This window comes from Choristoneura fumiferana, chromosome Z, assembly GCF_025370935.1.
Source record: "Choristoneura fumiferana chromosome Z, NRCan_CFum_1, whole genome shotgun sequence".
Lineage (NCBI taxonomy): Eukaryota > Metazoa > Arthropoda > Insecta > Lepidoptera > Tortricidae > Choristoneura > Choristoneura fumiferana.
The window spans coordinates 38,845,453-38,865,278 of record NC_133472.1 but is presented as its reverse complement, the minus strand read 5'-3'; the positions used below and the strand labels follow the sequence as shown (position 1 = coordinate 38,865,278).

General features: G+C 37.2%; 1 protein-coding gene across 2 annotated transcripts in view; it reads right to left on the bottom strand.

The window, feature by feature from the left end:
• The window catches only part of Ddr (discoidin domain-containing receptor 2), a 67,946-nt gene extending 48,222 nt beyond the window's left edge, over positions 1–19,724 (bottom strand). For both annotated transcript variants that reach the window (XM_074099679.1, XM_074099684.1), the window contains exons 1-2: positions 19,392–19,724; positions 2,001–2,105 (exon numbers count right to left, since the gene is read on the bottom strand). In XM_074099679.1, the coding sequence (XP_073955780.1) occupies positions 2,001–2,064 (64 nt within the window). In that variant the 5' untranslated portion in view covers positions 2,065–2,105; positions 19,392–19,724. The remainder of the gene's footprint in view (positions 1–2,000; positions 2,106–19,391) is intronic.
• Between the last annotated feature and the right edge of the window lie 102 nt (positions 19,725–19,826).

The window sequence follows — 19,826 nt, the reverse complement described above, 5'->3', positions numbered from 1 at the left end:
TTTTGTATTTTTCTAATAGGCCCAACCCAATCCGTATCCGTACTAATATTTTAAATGAGAAAGTAACACTGTTCGTCTATCTGTTACCTCTTCGCGGTTAAACTACTGAACCGATTTAGATTAAATTTTGTACGGAAATTTGGAGACCCTGGGAAAGACAGGATAGTTGTTATTTCGGAAAATTGCATAGTTCCCTCGGAATAACTATAAACGAACTGATGGACAAAAACTAGTTACAAATAGTCGTCAGTAGTCATGTAAGTTATGCGCCCCGTATAAGCGAGATAAATTATAACTGTCTTTGCTCTTTTGACAAGTTCAATTCTTTGCTTTTAGTTTTAGTTTTTTTTTATGTGGCTTAGTGCCTTATTCCCGGCACATAACTATGGAATATGACAGGTAATAGTGGATGAACGATGACCAGTGCAATACTTGAAATAGTGCCTTCGTCAGCTTCTACTGGCTACAGGCGAGGTGGGACGACCAAAGCGCGCCGCGTGCTTCCGTTTCGGACTTCTTTAAACCACCGCCTGTGACGTGTTTCGCTATTGTCACAAACGCCGGTCGCGGACGTGTACTGTGTTAGAACACGCGCCGCGGACGCTTGGACGGAGAATACTAACGCGGACAGATGACTAACACGCCAAAATGTTGGTAGACAAGTGCTCGCAAGATCTATTTTGTCAAGTCGTTGTTCAACTTTTACTTCGACAGTGAGATTAGGGAGTAAACAAGTTTGTGTCCAGCGTAAGAAGTTTATTTAAGATTAGATTGTTGACTAGCTTGGGTCACTAACCAATCCCACAAGTTTAGTAGTGACACTGTTAGACTGCATTTACTGGTATTTCTATAATTTATCTATTATTTACATAACACATTTAAGAAAGGCGAGTCTATTGATTTTTCACTCGAACTAAATTTGTATGGTAAAAATGCGACAAATATTAGACATGTGAAAGAAAGACAAGTGTGTTAGCTATAAGTGTGCAATGGAGCACTGGACAGCACTTAATAAGTGTGATGTAATTCTTGTAGCCGACAATCTAGTGAGCTAAAGTGCGACAAACACCAGAGACATGGTTTAGTGAGTAAACAGAAGCCTTAAACTTTCATCAAACGGGCCACCATCCTAGTTCGCTTTGAAAACAATTGAATTGCAACTCATACAGTTCGCTCCAAGTGTCCGGGCTCAGCATAAGTAATGAAATGATTCGAAAAGTTTCCATTACAAGTTCCATTGAAATATGACGGCACAACGTGGCTCTTAAAGTATTTGGTGTTCCTATATAACTTCGCCGTTGCTGGAGCACCAAAGCGAACTGCGAAGTTTCTAATTAAATATTAAAGCGGTCCATGTATGCAGACATCGAAGCGGGAACGTGCCACTAACTTAACTTTTTCATAGTAACTAATATTATTTAACTATAGTGTTTTTATGTGTGACGCAACAAGAACCGAAACGAACGAATAAGTTGAGCTAAACTTTCAGCGCCGATAAATATCGCGAAAACTTACCTCTATAGAATTTTCGACTAAAACTGTGCGCCAGAAGCTTCTTACGCTCATTTCTATTAACAATTCAGTAGCAATACAGACCGTTACAAATGTAATTGTTTTGTACAAAGCAGTCCCGCGCGGTATAGCTTCAGCCAATATAATAATATACAAGGAGTATTTATTACACATGATCACAACTATCAAGTTAAGACCTCTGTTTCGTTGGGAATTCCAATAACGGACACTAACGAAACGAATTATGACAGTTTGATACCACCGTGAGCAAGGTCGCAGCAAATGCATGCGAATAGCTCTATGTGCGTCTGCTAAACCGCCCCGCTGGGTCGTTCAGCGGGGCTTCTACGAAATTCAAAGTTCGTGTCGTTCCGTCCCTCTCATTCTAGTCTTAAATAATATAAGCGAAAGCGGGACGGCAAGATACGAAGTTCGAATATTGCACTTCTATAGGGCCTGGGCAGATGGTAATATGTGTGAGTACTTACATATGTCTAAAGCGTGCGAACACGTTACCGCCACCAGTAGCAGCGAAGCCAAACACGGCACCATCTCGCCGCGCTCACTTCACCATCTCTACCTACGCCGCATATCTGCAACAAAAGTATAGATTACATCTTCTTCTAAGGAACCTTGCATTATTATTTCATCATCTCTCTGGTCATATAGTCAAGGAAACTGATGATTCGTATTTAACATATTTCTATTTAACTACTTAGCAACATAGTCATTTCAAAATTTGCCAATCATATTTCGACCACTTCCTGATATCCAGTTAAGCTGAAATTCGGTATACCTGCTTATGTAAATCTGGTGACAACACAATAATCTAGCAATGAAATACTAAATCAGAACAATTCAACGGTTAATGGCATCGACTTGAAATTTGGTACGCAAATGTAGTTTAGATCACAATAATAAATAAATAAATATCATGGGACACTTGACACCAATTGACCTAGTCTCAAACTAAGCAAAGCTTGTACTATGGATACTAGGCAACGGATAAACATACTTATATAGATAAATACATACTTAGATACATATTAAACCTCAAGCTTTGTAGTCAGGTTCTCTAACCACTTGGCCATTCGGTCGCCGCAACTATAGTTATTAAAAAAAAGTTTTAATAAATAAGCTTTCGTTAAAAATGTAATTTTTAATATAAGCTTGTTTGCTGTCTGTACTTTTTGTTGACTGTACTTCCGTTGTCATCCGAACTACATTTCCGTATCAAATTTCAAGTCGATGCTGGAAACCGTCGAGGAATTTCGTCCTGCGGAGACGATCCCGGCCGGTTCACCAGGATGTCACTACCAGATAATTGTATTGTCAATTTGTCACTGGATTTCAGAGTCCAAGAGCGCTGGAAGTGGGTCAAAATTTGATTTGACCCAAATATATAAAGAAACAAACAGGGCAAGTTAGATAAGTTAAATGTCTAACAAAAACTTATCTCCTTTAAGTCGATTGTCGAAAAACTCAATTAAAAAATACAGATATGACAGAAACGAATCGGACTAATCGAATGCTAAAGTTGTTGATATGTTCGATTCAGATTACAGATTCACGGTCGGGCTAAGTTATAGCACTACGCTACGCGAGATGAGAGCGGCGAGCGCAAGGTCTCAAGGCTGCCGTCTGACTAGATAATGAAAACGACAAGCGCTTCAGGTTAGTCTAGCTTTAATACTGGTGACGATAATTTTGAGTGAAATTGTCCGAAAGACCTCCTACATAAGTACTGATATTACAAATGAGAAAGTTTGTGTAGATGTTTGGATGTTTGTTACTCAATCACGCAGAAATTGCTTTAGATGAAACTTGGCGTCAAGACAGTCCAACCTGGCATTGGCCATAGAGTGACAAATACTTTAATTTTAACCTACCATTGAATGTGGCTTTATTTTCTTCAATTCATATCATAACACAAGTAAGATTAACTAAACAGAGCACAACAATGTGTGTAGCAGCAAATTAAAAACACTCCAAAAAAACGTATTCTATTTAATTAGACTGGTGTTTTAAGAAACATGTCATCATCATCATCATCATCAGCCCGAAGACGTCCACTGCTGGACAAAGGCCTCCCCCTTAGAACGCCACAATGAACGACAACTTGCCACTTGCATCCACCGGTTTCCCGCCACTCTCACGATGTCGTCAGTCCACCTGGTGGGAGGCCTGCCAACGCTTCGTCTTCCGGTTCGTGGTCGCCACTCGAGGACTTTTCTCCCCCAACGGTTATCAGCTGTTCTTCGAGCGATGTGGCCTGCCCATTGCCACTTCAATTTGCATATTTTTCCAGCTATGTCAGTGACTTTAGTTCTTCGACGAAGAAACATCTACCATACTAAAATATGGGTATATTTTTGAGACATAATTATTATAACTGTAATTTGTATTTTTTCAGTCGGTAATTAAACAACACTTCAGTGCTGTTATGCTAACTGCGAAGTATTACATCCAAGGATATACTCGTACTTAACTCACTTCTTCACTTCATTTCTTTGCTCCTGATTTTGTCTACCGTATTTTTTTTTGCCTCGCCACTGGTGTTAACAGACATTGCCATTGATGACGAGTTACAATTCACCACGGCGTATCAATTAAAAACATTCGACAAAGAGGCAAATTGAGCCATCCTTATTTTGTTTATAGCAATTGTAATACAATCGTTAAAAACATATATAGCGAAATCGCAAACAAATTTACGAAAATAAACATCAATCAACGGAAAAAACGTAAATAAAATAAATCCTTCCACAATTATTTTACTTGTGAATTCAGCGTCGAAAAATAATTCTTTCTTTTCTGTCTGCGAATACAATTAGCGAGGGAGGCGGTTTTGTTTCTTTTTTAATCACTTTTTATAGACTAGTAAATCAAATTAAAAAGTTTATTAATATTTTCGCAGCGAACTTGGGCGGGTCAGACCAATTTGCCAGAGTCGGACAAGTGGCAGGAAATTAGTTACATTGTGACCCAACTGGATAGGTGTTTGGCACACACTGCCTGACACAGGTAGGAAATGGAAGCCCCTGTCAAAGCTTCTATTAAGTGCACAATACGTGTCATTTCGCTTTAGACTTTAGACCAGAGGCCCTTGAGTGTTCTTGCTATTTAATGCGAATGTCACTTACTACAAGGCGCGATTCTGCAAATATCAAAAAGTTGTGACAGCAACGATTTTAATGACGACGTCAAGAAACCAGGTGAAAAGACTCATCTCAGAAAATGAGGCAAAAATACTTAGTTAGCACTTATCACGTGCATCAAGAGGCGCAAACGTATTGGGCCCTACAAATACAAAACACACTAATGCCCGAGGCGGCGCGGCGCGGAGGCGATACCGGTTGTAATATTCGAGCTAACGTGAAATGACACACAGAATACCGCGCCACGCTTATTTCACTCGCGGTATTCTGTGTGCCCTCTTTCATGTTAGCTCGAATATTACAACCGGTACCGCCACCGCTCTCTGTGTTTCAAACTTGAAGGTTTCAAAAGATAGAGGAACAAAGAAATGTTTTTTTTTATTACGAACGGGAGGGAAACAAGCAAGCGGGTCATCTGGCAGGAAATGATCTCCGCCGCCCATGAATACATGAAACAACTCGAGGAGAGTCACTAATCTGTTTTCCGAGGTTTTCGGGCGAATATTTAGCGTTTTTGCAGCATTTTTTTTGTCATTGGTGTCTTCGCAGGTGTTATTAAAAGAGGTAATGCCCAGGGTTGTTTTTTTTATGAAAATTGAAGACAACACCGATGCTGAATTTAGCGTGATTAAAATTCTTGTGACTTGTCTTTCCGTTGTGCTATATAAACGTCTGTGGGGGAGGCCTATGTCTGTGGGGGAGGCCTATGTCCAACAGTGGACGTCCTACGGCTGAGATGATGATGATGATGATGATGATGATATAAACGTGGGTCGCTAATGACGTTTGACCGCGCGGTCAAAACGCTCGAATATTTGCCCTTAAGGACGCATAAGCCCCGATGTCATAATTGTCTGGAAACACTGCTGACTAAGTTAATTCCACATTTGTTAAGTCGTTGCTCTTTGCTAAACGAACTGTGAAATCGTCAAGACAACTTTGCTGACTATTCCTGAAGTCTATTTTAATGCGACAAGGTACATGAATGATCATCTAAAAGTGACGATATTTATCTAGTCTTTTTTTACACAATCTTCCGACATTTACCAATATTTACCGTCGAATAACGCCAGACAAATCGGAAATTGAAAATACGTTACTCAAGTCTATGTTTAGTTATCTTTTTAAGTTTGTTTTCTCCATTTGATGGCGGAGTACTGTGAATGATATGGGCATAATCAATACGTGAGCTTGACGTGGAGGTAGAAATATCCAATTTCCTTTTTTTTAGACAACTCCTAAATACTTCAGTGAGCTGTGCACGATGAGATTGCCATCTCATTTACAAATACAAATATAAAATAATTTATTTCACCAAAAGAGAACAGTATATACAACTTAGTAATCCGTCAGAGGCCAAACTAGGAGCCTGTATCTTGGCCCTCTGCGAAATGACAAACTCATGACAAGAAGTCGGAATTATTGGAAGATATTTTCTTAGGCTGCCTGTACAGTAATGCGGAGCAGATTTGCGGACTGCGTCTGTCTATAGAGGCGTGGAACTAGATAACGGAGCGGAGTGGGAACATAATGCGGAGCGGAGGAACGGACTGATTATAATATAATAATATACGTATATATTATGCAACTATTTGTTATTTGACTAAATGAATGAGATAATGGTTACGCATGGTATTTTTCAAAATTATGTTTCGATTCTTTGGTTTTTTAACATTTCTATTAATTCGTTTAAAATGTAAATGAACTGCAATAAAAAAAAACTTGCCACCACTTAGTCTGGCACAACTCTTGGATTTTTAGGTTAAGAAGGTTATGTTCTAACAGCAGACTAAGAAGTGGCAACGTGTTTTTTTTTTCGGTTATTTAGATCCGTAACGTATCTTTCTATGCCACTTTACATATTTACTAATAGAACAATTAAAAAAACCTATATACGTGCAATGAAGGGTTCCGTAATAATAATATGCGGCAAATAAATACCTACCTACCACCCAATGATTACTCTTTAACTTGTAAGGTCTAGTATGCTGTAGCTCAATTCGAACGAGTTTACGGTAAGGATCCCTAAAAAACCATACGTGCTGAACCTAAGGCTAAACCATCAATGCTATTAAAACGAACAGCTATATTCGTAGGCCTGCGTCCCAGTTAAAAGCGGCTGGTCGAAGTTTGCGTGATCAAAAAACGGTAAACGCTATACTTAGCGTGAACAGGCAGCCTGCTTTACGGAACCAACAGTATGCTTTACTAGTTGACAATCTGGGGCATTTCATGGTGATATTTTAAGTTCCAATGACAGATTAGATTAGCTATACAACACAAAATATGTTAATTTTAGAACGGCACGCTCCCCATGATCGATGATTCCTTAAACGGCAAAATATTTTTTTGTAAAAAAAAAAACATTTTTTTGTAAAAAAAAAAACATTTTTAATACACGCTTTTTTGCTGACTGCACTTTCAAATTGACTGTATATACATACTTGCATTGTCATCTAAGCTACAAATGTATACCAAATTATATAGACGACCAGATGGCCAAGTGGTTAGAGAACCTGATTACGAAGCCGCGAACCTTGAAGCCCCGGGTTCAATTGCCGGCCGGGGCAGATATTTGTGAGAAAAATACGAATGTTTGTTCTCGGGTCTTGGATGTTTAATGTGTATTTAAGTATGTATTTATCTATATATTTAAGTATGTTTCTTCTTCATCTTCTTGCTCTGTTGCCTAGTATCCATAGTACAAGCTTTGCTTAGTTTGGTACTAGGTCAATTGGTCTCAAGAAGGTGTCAAGAGTCCCACGATATTTATTATATAATATTTATTATTTAAATTTCAAGTCAATTCAACCCCGGGAAGTGGGTCAAAATGAACTTCAATGATTTGACCCGCAGCAAACAGAGCATGTTAAATAGAACCTAGTAATAAGTAATAAAACTGAGTACAAATAATTAGTTTTACAAAATGGGAAACTAAAGAAAAATTGCAAGTGTAAAATCATCGAGCCCAAAGGTGCAGTTCGCGAAGCTTCAAGTTACAATTGACAAGCGGTAGTCTCTTTTCAATGCATACTGTTAAACAAAGACTACCGCTTGTAAATAGTAACTTGTAGCTTCGTGAAATAGGGCACTGGTGGGCCAATGGTTTGACCTATGGCCTTTAAAGCAGAGGATCGTAGGTTCGAATCCGGGCTCGCACCTTTGAATTTTCCAAAATTCATAGTCGAACGAAATTAAATGAAATTTACCACAAGCATAACAGTGAAAACTACACAAACCTGCAAAGCAATTCAACAGTAGGAACTACGGCTCAAGCGCTCTCATTCTGAGAGGAGGCCTTTGCCTAGCAATGTGACTAAGACTATTTCTCAAAAAGCAGTCCATGTAAATATTTACAAAACCTTGTGGTAAAAGTGATAAAAAGTCAGATAATCTTTGTTGTTGGATCCAATAGAACGTTTTGATGTAGTTACAAAATTACGATTTTTTTTTCCTCATAAGATTTCGTGACGTTTTCCTGACGTCAAGAAATTTTAGATGTTTTATGATCTCGTCCTTAGTGTTAATAATTTTTTGACAAAACTAATTTCTTGCCAATTTCATGACGGGACAACTTTTTGAGAAATACTCAAGTAATTATATTATAGGCTGGGATGAATAACATGGATATTCAAAACTTAAATATCGTAAAAGAATAAACTAATGAATTTACACGGATCAAATTATATTTGGAGCGTAAGTGCCATCAAAACATAAACGTGAAATGAGAGCCAAGTCCAATATTAACAATACACGTAATTACTTGGCTAGTTTTTAAAACAAACCAATGCGTAAAAGCTAGCCAAGTCAAATGTACATAGAAACACTTTTGACGTATATGCATGCCACTCAGTTCCAATCACGTTATTATACCAGTGTATTGGAACAGGTCGTGGTCATGAAACAAAACGCAGACTGGTATCCAATAATTTGAGTGTTGTGAAGTCAACTGTACCACGCCGATAGAGAAGATACGGCGGAGACTGATCAAAGACTAAAGATCCGTTCAATTCTATCGACAACCGACCTATGGACCCACCAAAGGCCCTTTGTAGTCGATACCTGACGTGTATTCTGTGCAAGACACTTCAAAGGGAGAGTGAATGAAGGCATTTACATAAGTAGGTCTCAATCACTTGTGAGAATGAACGATTTGCACTTTTTGCCGATTTCTTCTAGTAGGGAACAAGAGTTTTGTTAAAGTGGCAAGAAGTGAACGTAGACTTAGTAGTAACTTTTTTCTATAAATCACAATGTAATGGTCTTCGGGTTTATCCAAAATTCCACATATATAAAAAAGAGAAGACCTGACTCACTGACTCATCAACGCACTAGGCTAAATCTTTGGACCTAGAAACAAGGAATAAGGAAGGATTTTTCGTAAATCAAAAATCCTTAAGAGGGTGAAAAAGTAACTAAAAGTTTGCACCATCTGTCTATAACAACGTCTATCTATATCTGTGTTTACATATAATCCTCCGACAAATCAATCAAAACACGAAATTATCGTAAAAAGTAATATGTTACCCCAATTAAGCGCGAGCGAAACCGCGAGCAAAAGCTAAATCTGTAATAAAATTCCTTAATTTATATAAAAAAGAAAGAAAATAATCAACGTTTTTTTCACACAATTATAGTTTTAGGTTAATATTGTCTTAAAAACGAAAGGAAGAAGTCTTCAAGTGTACGGAGCAGCGAGTCAAAGGAAATGTTCTTATAAACAGAAAGGAAGCATGCAGCAAAGTAACTTTGCTGTGCAATTATTTTTCAGACGTTTCACAGCACGATACGAAGTTATAGAACTTTATAAGCATAGTTTGTGATAACTATGCATAAACAACAGTTACTTTGAAGATGAAGCGGCTATAGCATTATGAGAATTAATACGATGCATGAAAGTATCATAAAAGGGGTAACTTATTTATAAGAATTATTAGAAAACTATTGCTTTGGACCCGTAAACCATTAAAACCAGCAGTTGATGTGAAATTCCAGGATTTATTCTAAATTCCCATGGAAATACCCAAACATGTCATCGTGGATTTTATTTACGTAGAAACTTGCAATTGCATGCAGTAAAAGGTAATTTTGTATGTAGAGTGAGCCAAAAGTTTTGCCGCTCAGTATACATACTGGGTGGTATCAAATGATGTGATGATTAGTACATATTGCCTAAAATAAATAACTTTCTCCAAGGAACATAGGTCTAAAAACAGTTTTTTTTTCGCCTTTCCATAGTAAGTCGGTCAACTAACCAATACATTTTGTATGGGAGTCTGATTTTTTTTTTCGTTTTTCGTCCTGTGTTCTTTAGATAAAGTTGTTCAATTTAAGCAACACCCTGTAATTCCCAGTCGTTAAAATTTCGATTTTTATCCCGATCCCGCAGTAATATCGGGATAAACAGCAGCCTATGTGCCATTCTTATTCCAGATTTCCAGCTATCTACATACCAAAATGTCCTTCACACCTGTCCAATTACAAGCTTTTATTTAGTTTCACCTGTCCCGATGTTTGTCATCAAATCTTGCATGTTAAATTCGACCAACTTTCAGGAGTCGGATTGTCTTGAAATTTGGCATAATTACGAGTATGTAAATTGCGTGACCGACCATGCAATAATCTGGTAGTGACATCCTGGTAGTCCAGCCAGCATCGTCTCCGCAGGACGGAACTCTACAAGGGTAATGGGATTGACTTGAAATTGGGCATGCAAATGTAGTTTGTGACAATGCACGTACAGTCAACAAAAAAGCACGTATTAAAAATGATTTTTTTACAAAAAACTTATCTTAGCGTGAAAGAGTAATAAGCATAAATACATACAAACTGTCACATTTATAATATTAGGTAATATATTCATACGAGGTTAATGCTAATACAAAAACGGTGAAATAGTAAGGGTGAGTACCAAAAAACGTTAAAACGTAAGTAAACAAAAAAACGTTCTTTATAGATTTTGTTCCAAGAATTTCGAAACGATTAAATGAGTTTGATTGAATGGTTTCATTGCGAAACTTCGAGAACTTCGAAAGCTTTCAGTTTTAAGGGTAACTTTTGCAACGCTCATGAAAGTTGCAAACCATAGTTGATATACATAGTAGCTTACGTACACAGAAATTTCTTCATAAAATAGAGTACCTAATGTCGTCACGTTGGTCGAAACTTTCTTGATCCGTACAATATTTCGAGGGTTTTATTTTAATTGAATACCCTTTATTTTTTTCAGAATTTGGTAATTCTGGGTTCTTCTTACTAAGAATCACGAGCACTATTGATTTGGACGAAGAAAAAAGTGTCCCTATTTTTTTAACAATTTTGTTACTTTTTCTTCATATAGTTTATATATATATGGATCTATCTTCTCGTCACAAAATGGACACATTAAAATTGTATGGGAAATTGGGGTATTTTTTTTTCCTCAGTCAAATAGTGCTCGTAATTCTGAGTAAGAAGAACCCCGAATTACTAATTAATGAAAAAAAGGGTACATTTATTAACCAGCTTTCGATTAAAAAAACTGCATCAAAATCGGGCCACCTGTTTGAGAGCTACGAAGTTACAGACAGATAGGCTTTAAACTTATAACAACCCCCTTTTTGCGTCGCGGGTAAAAAATGGCCATAAGATATCATGATAGGTAATCCTCAAAAACAAGTTCCTTGACATTTAAATAACGCCAAACGCAATACCTGATACTTTTTAAGTGCTGACGGTAGCGGCATAACAAGGGAAAGAAAAGAAATCCAAGTATGCTCTAACTACGTACGACATTGTTGTGCCAAGGTCTTGGGTATTGTTAATCCCATGCGAGGTGCACTCGTTAGAAGTGGTCGGGCCAGGTATGAGGCACACACACGCTTAGAAATACTCGGGCATGCCATCCCTATCTCGAACGGTAGGTTGGAGAAAGCCGGCACGATGTTTTGGAACACACAAAGCCGCAATATAGAGCAGCTTAATTGGGGTTTTTTTCTTGTGTAGGTAGGTACATGGCTTTGATAATGTCACCTTAAAATTATACTAGTGGAGATTTTTATTAATCCGACTCATCCTATTTAACATTATAAATGCGAAAGTTTGTACAACCAGTAGCAGAAGTAGATAAGCGGTTGTGGTGTTCAAAATGATCTACACACCCTCTTGTTATCTTGACAGAAGGGTCATGTGTAACATTTGAACGTAACAAACTGCACTACACTTATGTTTCTGACTGTACTTTTGAGTATTTGTTACTCCTTCACGCTAAAACGGTGGGACGGATTTAGTGTGTAGTGTATACATACATAGCTATATATAGCTGGACGTTTAGAATAACACATATGTTTTGTTTTTATCCCGATATTTTCCAACAGGATCAGAATAAAGGTCCAAAATTTTAACCGCTATAACCTCCTCCTTTTATGAAGTGTCGGTTAAAAATTAGAGACTGGCGCATAATTTTCGGGAACTCCCACGGGAATTTATGCAAAATCCTGGAATTTCAATTTAAATGTAAAGGTAGCTTCATAATTGTTTTTTCGTTCGAAAACAAACGTTGACAAGCTTTGATTTATATAATAAATAAAAATGGTCAAAAACCGTATTGATTGGTAGAGCTCGTCTAAGCTAGCTCACTCAACTAAAACAGGAACATCCCCGTTAGACTCAGGCGGTTATTGTAAAGATTTGCTGTCTATCTAACTATACTCAGCGGCACAAAATTTGGCCCACCCTTCATACAAAATTACCGATTCTGCATACATATGAGGGCCACATTTTTTGCCACTCAGTATATTATAGTCAAACATAATAAAGAATGAACTGATTTATTTGAGTGAGGGACGCATCATTTTAGCTTAAAAAAGTTCTACCGTACCTTCTTCAACAATAAGAAATTTGATATAGTTTATTTTCAAACGGTCTACCACTATTAGTAATGTCAAACCGATTGACGATAAAACTTCAAACAATAGATATACTGTATTAATTTTCTCGACGCTCATTACCATTTCGTGATCGTGCCTTCGCGATATTCGATCGAAAGGAAGCGGAACAGGTCGTGCGCCATCCGACGTACCTATCACGTCATAAGTATTTTATACTTCCTACTAATATTATAAATGCGAAAGTGTGTGTATGCACGTTACCTCCTTCACGCTAAAACGGCGGGACTGATTTGAATTAAATTTGGTTTGTATGTAGATAGCTGGACATTTGGAATAACACATAAGCTACTTTTTATCCCGATGTTCCCACGGGATCGGGGTAAAATTTCGAAATCTCAACCGCTGGATTTAATATCACAAAATTTGGCAGGGATGTTTTTAATGTAACTTTAGTGATGTCCACAATTTAATTTGAAGGAATTCCCGTGGGAATTTAGTTAATTCCCGTTATTCAACTGCTGAATTTAATAGAACACGCGTGCGAAGCCTCGGGTAAAGTCTAGTAAGTATAGAAATAATTTCATCACACTTGCTCGTAAACAGTGTCATAACATGCAGGCTACCTTGGTTGCAACCCCCCAAATAAAACCCTCGACCTTAGTGTGCTTGTCTTGAAACCCGTGGTCGGTAAATGAGTCATTGCGCGTACACATTTTCTTGTCATAAAGCCCAAGGTCGGTCAATGAGTCAGTGCCCGTACTGCTGCTGCGCGCGCTGCTGCAGGACCACATGCACACTCGGCTCAGGCACATGCTGCGAAAGGGGGAGGGCATGCAGCGCTGCCGAGAGCGCAGCCTAAGGTATCGCCAATAACAATCATATTTTTTCATTAAAAATAAAAAAAAATTACTCGCAAATGTGATGAAAAACATTGTATGTCGCACGGGCGGTACTAGAATTACGATCATCGACTCATTAAAGCCCTCAGTCTTCGACTTCGGGCTTCTAATAGACTCTCGTTCGTAATTCCTTATTTACCGCCCTTAAGACACAATGTACTATTACATTTTGTTTATCGCGATATTCGCGATTTGTACTTTTAGAACAGAAGGCTACTACGAAATTCGAAGTTCTTATCATCTTAAATTCCGTCCCTCTCGCTCTCTTATTAAATTATATTAGCGTCAGCGGGACGGCAAGATACGAAGTTCGAATTTTGCACTCCGTAGTACCTATAGGTAGGGACGGGAAAATAAAACAAAGTTGAGGTAACAAGAAAAAAAATGCATGACGATCTTGTCAACAACATCGTCGACGGTAAAGAATTACAGGATTTATAGAGGATCAGCTTTCTAAGTAAGTAATATTAATATACCGATGTATATTATTGTAGGTAGCCTGTACCGTGGCAACTCTCGTCTGAACCAGTTATTAAAATTCCAGTATTTCACTAAATCCTCATGGGAATTGCCAAAAATTACACCAAGAAAATCTGTGCTAATTTTCATATATCTAGACTTACCGGTTAAGATTTTAAGATGTTACATGCGTACATTCTAATGCATTTATATCTGCCACAGCGAAGCGTGCAAAAAATATCTGACACATCTTACAGGCCCTAGAAATAGAGTCGTATCAGATACTTATTATGCACGCTTTGTTTGTTGTCAGATATTAGTGCGGGTGGGTGACTGTACATCCCAACCCCGTGAGAATATAGGTAAACATACCAAATAATATGGGTTCTACTCTTGTCGCCTGAGGTACGGATCTTTAAAAAAAGCCCTTCACAGTCGCGCGTAGTCTTGGCTGTGCCGTAAAACCAATGGTATCAACCATAACGTAAAATATATTTCAATGAAAATTATAAAGCAATTATGCAGAAACAATAAACAAGGTGATATATCTAGCACAATGAAGGCTGATTCACATTATAATTTTGTAATGTTATAAGACAACCACAGTACAACTAAGTGACGGCAATCAAGCACCTATTGTTCTCAAGTGTTTAAACTCACTGGTTTCAATTAAGCATGCACAAGTAATGTGAGATTTAACTGGAAGTACATATGCTATGCAGCAGTGATTGTATGAATACATCATTGAGGTTTTGTTTTGTTCATTTAACTTCTGTGCTTGGGCTTGTATAGCCTTTACCTGTGGCTTTGCCTGCATAAGGCCTGTCTAAATATTACTGATCAAATTGATACAAAATTCAAATCTATTGTAAGGAAGACATTAATATCCTAGGGCATCTATCTATCTATACTCAACCAACGGCCCGGCGGGCCGCATGTGGCCCACCATTAAGCTTTTATGAGTGGTCTGCCTAACATAAAAATTATAAGATTTTCAATAATTTTGACTTTTAATGCTGTTGACAACGAATACCTCCGCCTGCCGTATCATTACTACATCACATTTGTAGCTAAGACAGAAAAAAGGTTGAGTATGGCTGTCCTAGGCGTATTATAAAATTGACTATATTGAACATGGACAGGGAAGTTTGGAAATAATTAATTTTGATCTACATTGGTGTTCATCCCATTCTTAAAACGAGCAAAACTTATGCGTGTGATGTAAGTCATTAAATAACATTGTAAATATGTTTTTAAAAATATTGCTCGTTTGCCATCCAGTCGAATATATATATATATATAAAAAAGTGAAATTCCAAAGTTTTAATGCACCTGCCAGGTTTAATGTCTTTGAAAGTCAAAATATCTTAATTCAATGTAGGCCATATAAGTAGTCATTCACGATGACGCGTGCCGTGGTTTTGACAAAATCATAACAAGCACTTAGAATGTCAAAAAAAAAGATCTACCACCAGGTCAGAAAAAATTCTGTTGAGAAGAATCTCGTTTAGTTTCTTGGTGGATTCTTCTCAACAGAGATTTTTCTGACCTGGTGGTAGATCTTTTTTTTTGACATTCTAAGTGCTTGTTATGATTTTGTCAAAACACGCGCACGCGTCATCGTGAATGACTACCTATATAGCCTAAATTGAATTAAGATAATTTGACTTTCAAAGGCATTAGACCTGGCAGGTGCATTAAAACTTTGGAATTTCACTAAATACCCATAGGAATGCCCAAGATTGCGGTGCATGAATAAAATCCGTGCAAAATATCTTGTCTCAAGAATGGAGCTTAAGATTTAAGGTTTTAAGTGCTTAAATCTGGGTCCCATTGGAATATCATGATAAAAAGTAGCTTAAGGGGCTGTTTCACCATCCATTGATTAGTGTTAACTGGCGGTTAAATGTGATGCCGTCTCCGTCTATTCGAACAAAACAAATAGAGACGGCATCACATTTAACCGTCAGTTAACACTAATCAATGGATGGTGAAACAGCCCCTAAATGCCTTCACCAACCTCAGAGCAATCTACGTAACATATCATAGTGAAACAATAGTACATTGTGTCTTAAGGGCGGTAAATAAGGAATTACAAACGAGAGTCTATTAGAAGCCCGAAGTCGAAGACTGAGGGCTTTAATGAGTCGATGTTCGTAATTCTAGTACCGCCCGTGGGACATACAATGTTTTTCATCACATTTGCGAGTAAAATGTTATATTTCTAAAAGAAAAAATATAATTGTTCCAAATATTGGCGTTACCTCTTGGCAGCGCCGCCCTCCCCCTCCCCCTCCCGCAGCACGCGCCGCAACGTGCGTGTGCATGTGGTCCTGCAGCAGCACGCGCACGGGCACGGCGCAGCAGTATCAGTACGCACATTAACTCATTTACCGACCTTGAGCTTCATGGCATGAAAATTAGTACGCGCAATAACTCATTTACCGACCACGGGTTTCATGAAAAGCACATTAAGGTCGAGGGTTTTATTTGAGGGGTTGCAACCAAGGTAGCCTGCATGTTACGACACTGTTTACGAGCAAGTGTGATGAAAAAATACAAACACGCGTGCCCACGTAAATTAAACGTCCTTACTATTAATATATTGAGAGGCAAAAAATCTGGCCCTCAAATGTATGTAGTAATAGCTAAGTCTGGAGTAGGCAAAATTGTGTGCCGCTGAGTATACAAATATGAAAGTAAATCTGTAGTTACCTGTACACCCTTAGCTGCTGAACTGATTCAGATAAAATTTGAAATCCTGGGAAGGACATAGGAAAGTTTGTTTCCTGGAAAATGGCATAGTTCCAACAGGATAGCTATAAACAAATTCTTGGCAGATGGAGTCACAGTCAACAGCTGCGCAGCAGAGATCTAAATATTCTTAAAAAACGAAAAAGATCCTACCTTTTTGTTTTTAATAAGTGTTAGATTTCATTGAGCAAAGATATTGCTGACAAATCTATCAGCTATACAATACAATAATTATGATGAGCATTTGTGGCACCTGTTTCTTGTTAATATTCAGTGCTATTAATCAGAGCTTCCCTACTTTCTTGGCCTCAGAACCTTCTTGTTATCATTGGTGTTAATTGTTGGAGCCCAGCATTCAATAATGTGTGCATAGGCTTATATAGGAGCGGGGGCCAGGTGGGTCGTGCCCACCCCAGTATGGTCCAGTATAGTAGAAGTATGAAAAATACAGGGTTCAAGAATATATATCAATGCATATATATTTTGATATAACATATACGACGATATATATCCGATATACCGGGTGTGGCCTTTCACACGTGTAAATAATGAAAACAGATCATACTCGTCAAACTGAACAACATTAGTTCAGCGTCTTTTAAAAATAATTAGGTTTTTTAATTTTTATTACACTTTAAAGTTTATTGAAAGAAGCAATGTAAAGCACAATTTTTGATATTTGTAGCATGACTGGCGACGTCAGTTGGGTCCTAGGATGGCTTACATTGAATTTATGATTAAGTTTGTTAGAAAAAAACCAAAAGGTAATTTGGTGATCCAATCACCGGTGACCAATAGAGCCTCTGTTTTTAATATTTTCTCCGGTTCTGGGTCACACACTGTTTATCACATGATTTTTTATGATATAATCAATACAAAAATTGGTTTAAAAATTTGATATTATTAAGTAATTTTTGGCTAGTTTTTGGCTTTTGTTTACTGTATTTCTACTTCCCAAATGTAGATGGCGTTAGAGTAGTTAAAAGATACTCCCTAATAGTAGGTTCTAATCCATTAATGGCAACACTTCTGCTGGCGTTAATGGCGTTAGTCCTGTTAGAAAAATTTCGTTACGAAAGAGTAAGTTTTTGTTGTTTTTATTATATTACAAAGAAAGTAATTGATAAAGTGCAGAAACAATTTTACTTAATTGATTTTACAAATAGTAATATGGCTTTCATACAAAACGGATATATATCAAACTTTTGATATATATCGGATATATATAATAAAAATCCGAAATTTTGATATTTATAATAAATATCGGATATATTCGAACCCTGGAAAAATAGTTAACATCCTATTCTCAGACTAACCGAATATATACACAAATTTTACTATAAAAATCAGTCAAGCTATTTCGAAGGAGTTTGGTCACAAACATTTTTGACCTGAGAATTTTATATATTAAGATGGACAGAAACTTTTATGGACCTTTGATGGACTGAGAATTTTATATATTGGATTCAACTTCCATTCTTCTTCTCCAATCAACTTACACCATGTGTGCATATGGTAGTTCAGGACTCATTTTTGGTACCATTGAGGTCAATTTCTATCAATGCTCAGAACAGAAAGGTGAGGTCAATTCAATTTTTATCACCTGTACATTATGCTTTGACAAGTTTGTATGTTCTGCGACAGAGTTCAACTGAGTGCAGTAGAACTCTGTCGCAGGGAGCCTCTGCTGCCTTTATTAAGTTTTTTTATAAGTGCGGCAAATGCTGACTGCAACAGGGTTCTCTTGAGTGTCATGCATACAAACTTGTCAAGGTAAAACAGGCTACTGATTTCATTCCCATTACTATATTATTATGTTTCATCAAGGTACCTACACAAAGTACAGCCAACTACCTAACTAATTTTGTGCTGCATAAATATCTCCCACCAAAGCGAATAGATCAGTTTTTTTTTAAGACCTTTGTGCTAACAGCCATATCTCTTTAGAGTACAACTCACAAACTAATAAGATTTTACATTACATGCAAATGAAGTTAACATACATCAAAAAGGGAGAGGCTCTAACTAAATAGCAGCACAAAATATTTCATTAAAAAAAGTTGTGACAAAAATAACTGATTAATAAAATTTTTAGAACATCCCTTTTCAAAGGAAGGACTGCTTGTAGAATTAGAATTGGAAGCATATAGATGGAGTCAGTAAGGCAAAGAGCAGACCTTTACCATTCATTATAAAGCTAGTCCCAAAAAAAGGAATAGATAAAAGAGTATTTTTTAATTTAAAAATTTGCTAATCAAGTTACTGAAAACCAATAGGAATAATAATTTATTATTGAAAAAAGGGTCGAAATATTAAGAATTTAAGGCTAATGCAAAAACATAGTGTTAAATTAGCCAGTCTTTTTAAAAATACCATAATATTCGCATTTTGTAATTCATCATAAAGCTACCTAAGAATATAAACAAATACACAACTCATGATTCTTACGAAATAAAAACATCAAACTTAAATATTAGAAAATATAGTTGCATTATGAAATTATATCCTGTTTTAACCCTTATTAATCAATCCGAGAAGGAGCTAATGAATGCATCGTCAGATGAGCAATAGCAGTGCGAGCGCCGAACAAGGGGTTCACTTTAATTTATTTATGTTACATCGAGAGCTAATTCAAACAAAGGCTACATTATGAATTATACAAACCAACTACTATTCTCTTATGGTTTCTGGTCACCAACCTTACAGCAAAGAAATAGTAAATAAAAAGTCAAGTAACGCACCTTCGAATGCCAGGTACATAGGTGGAACCCGGTGACATGAAGAGTAAATTAACATAACTTTGTCCTTACACCGTCCAAATCACTGGCCATAACTCGGTAATTTCAACACCAAAAGGTCTCTAGCAGTTACTTTCAATCGAAAAACACCATTTCACGTGAACTTTTATTAATAATTCTTCAAAATAATGATTCACGGAATGAAATAAAATATTCAACACCTCCATCCAATTTCAATCGACCATAGCATAAAGCCTTTGCGTGCGTTTCTGAAGACTGAGGAGCATTGTCTATGGTTGACTTAAGACGAAAAAAAAGGAACCGAAGAGCGCAAGTCCGAACAAAGTCAAGTCAACAGTGTGTTGACTCAACACAACATCAAATAATTGTCTATAGCCGGATATGAATTCCCGACAAGTACGTTTCACGGGATATTCA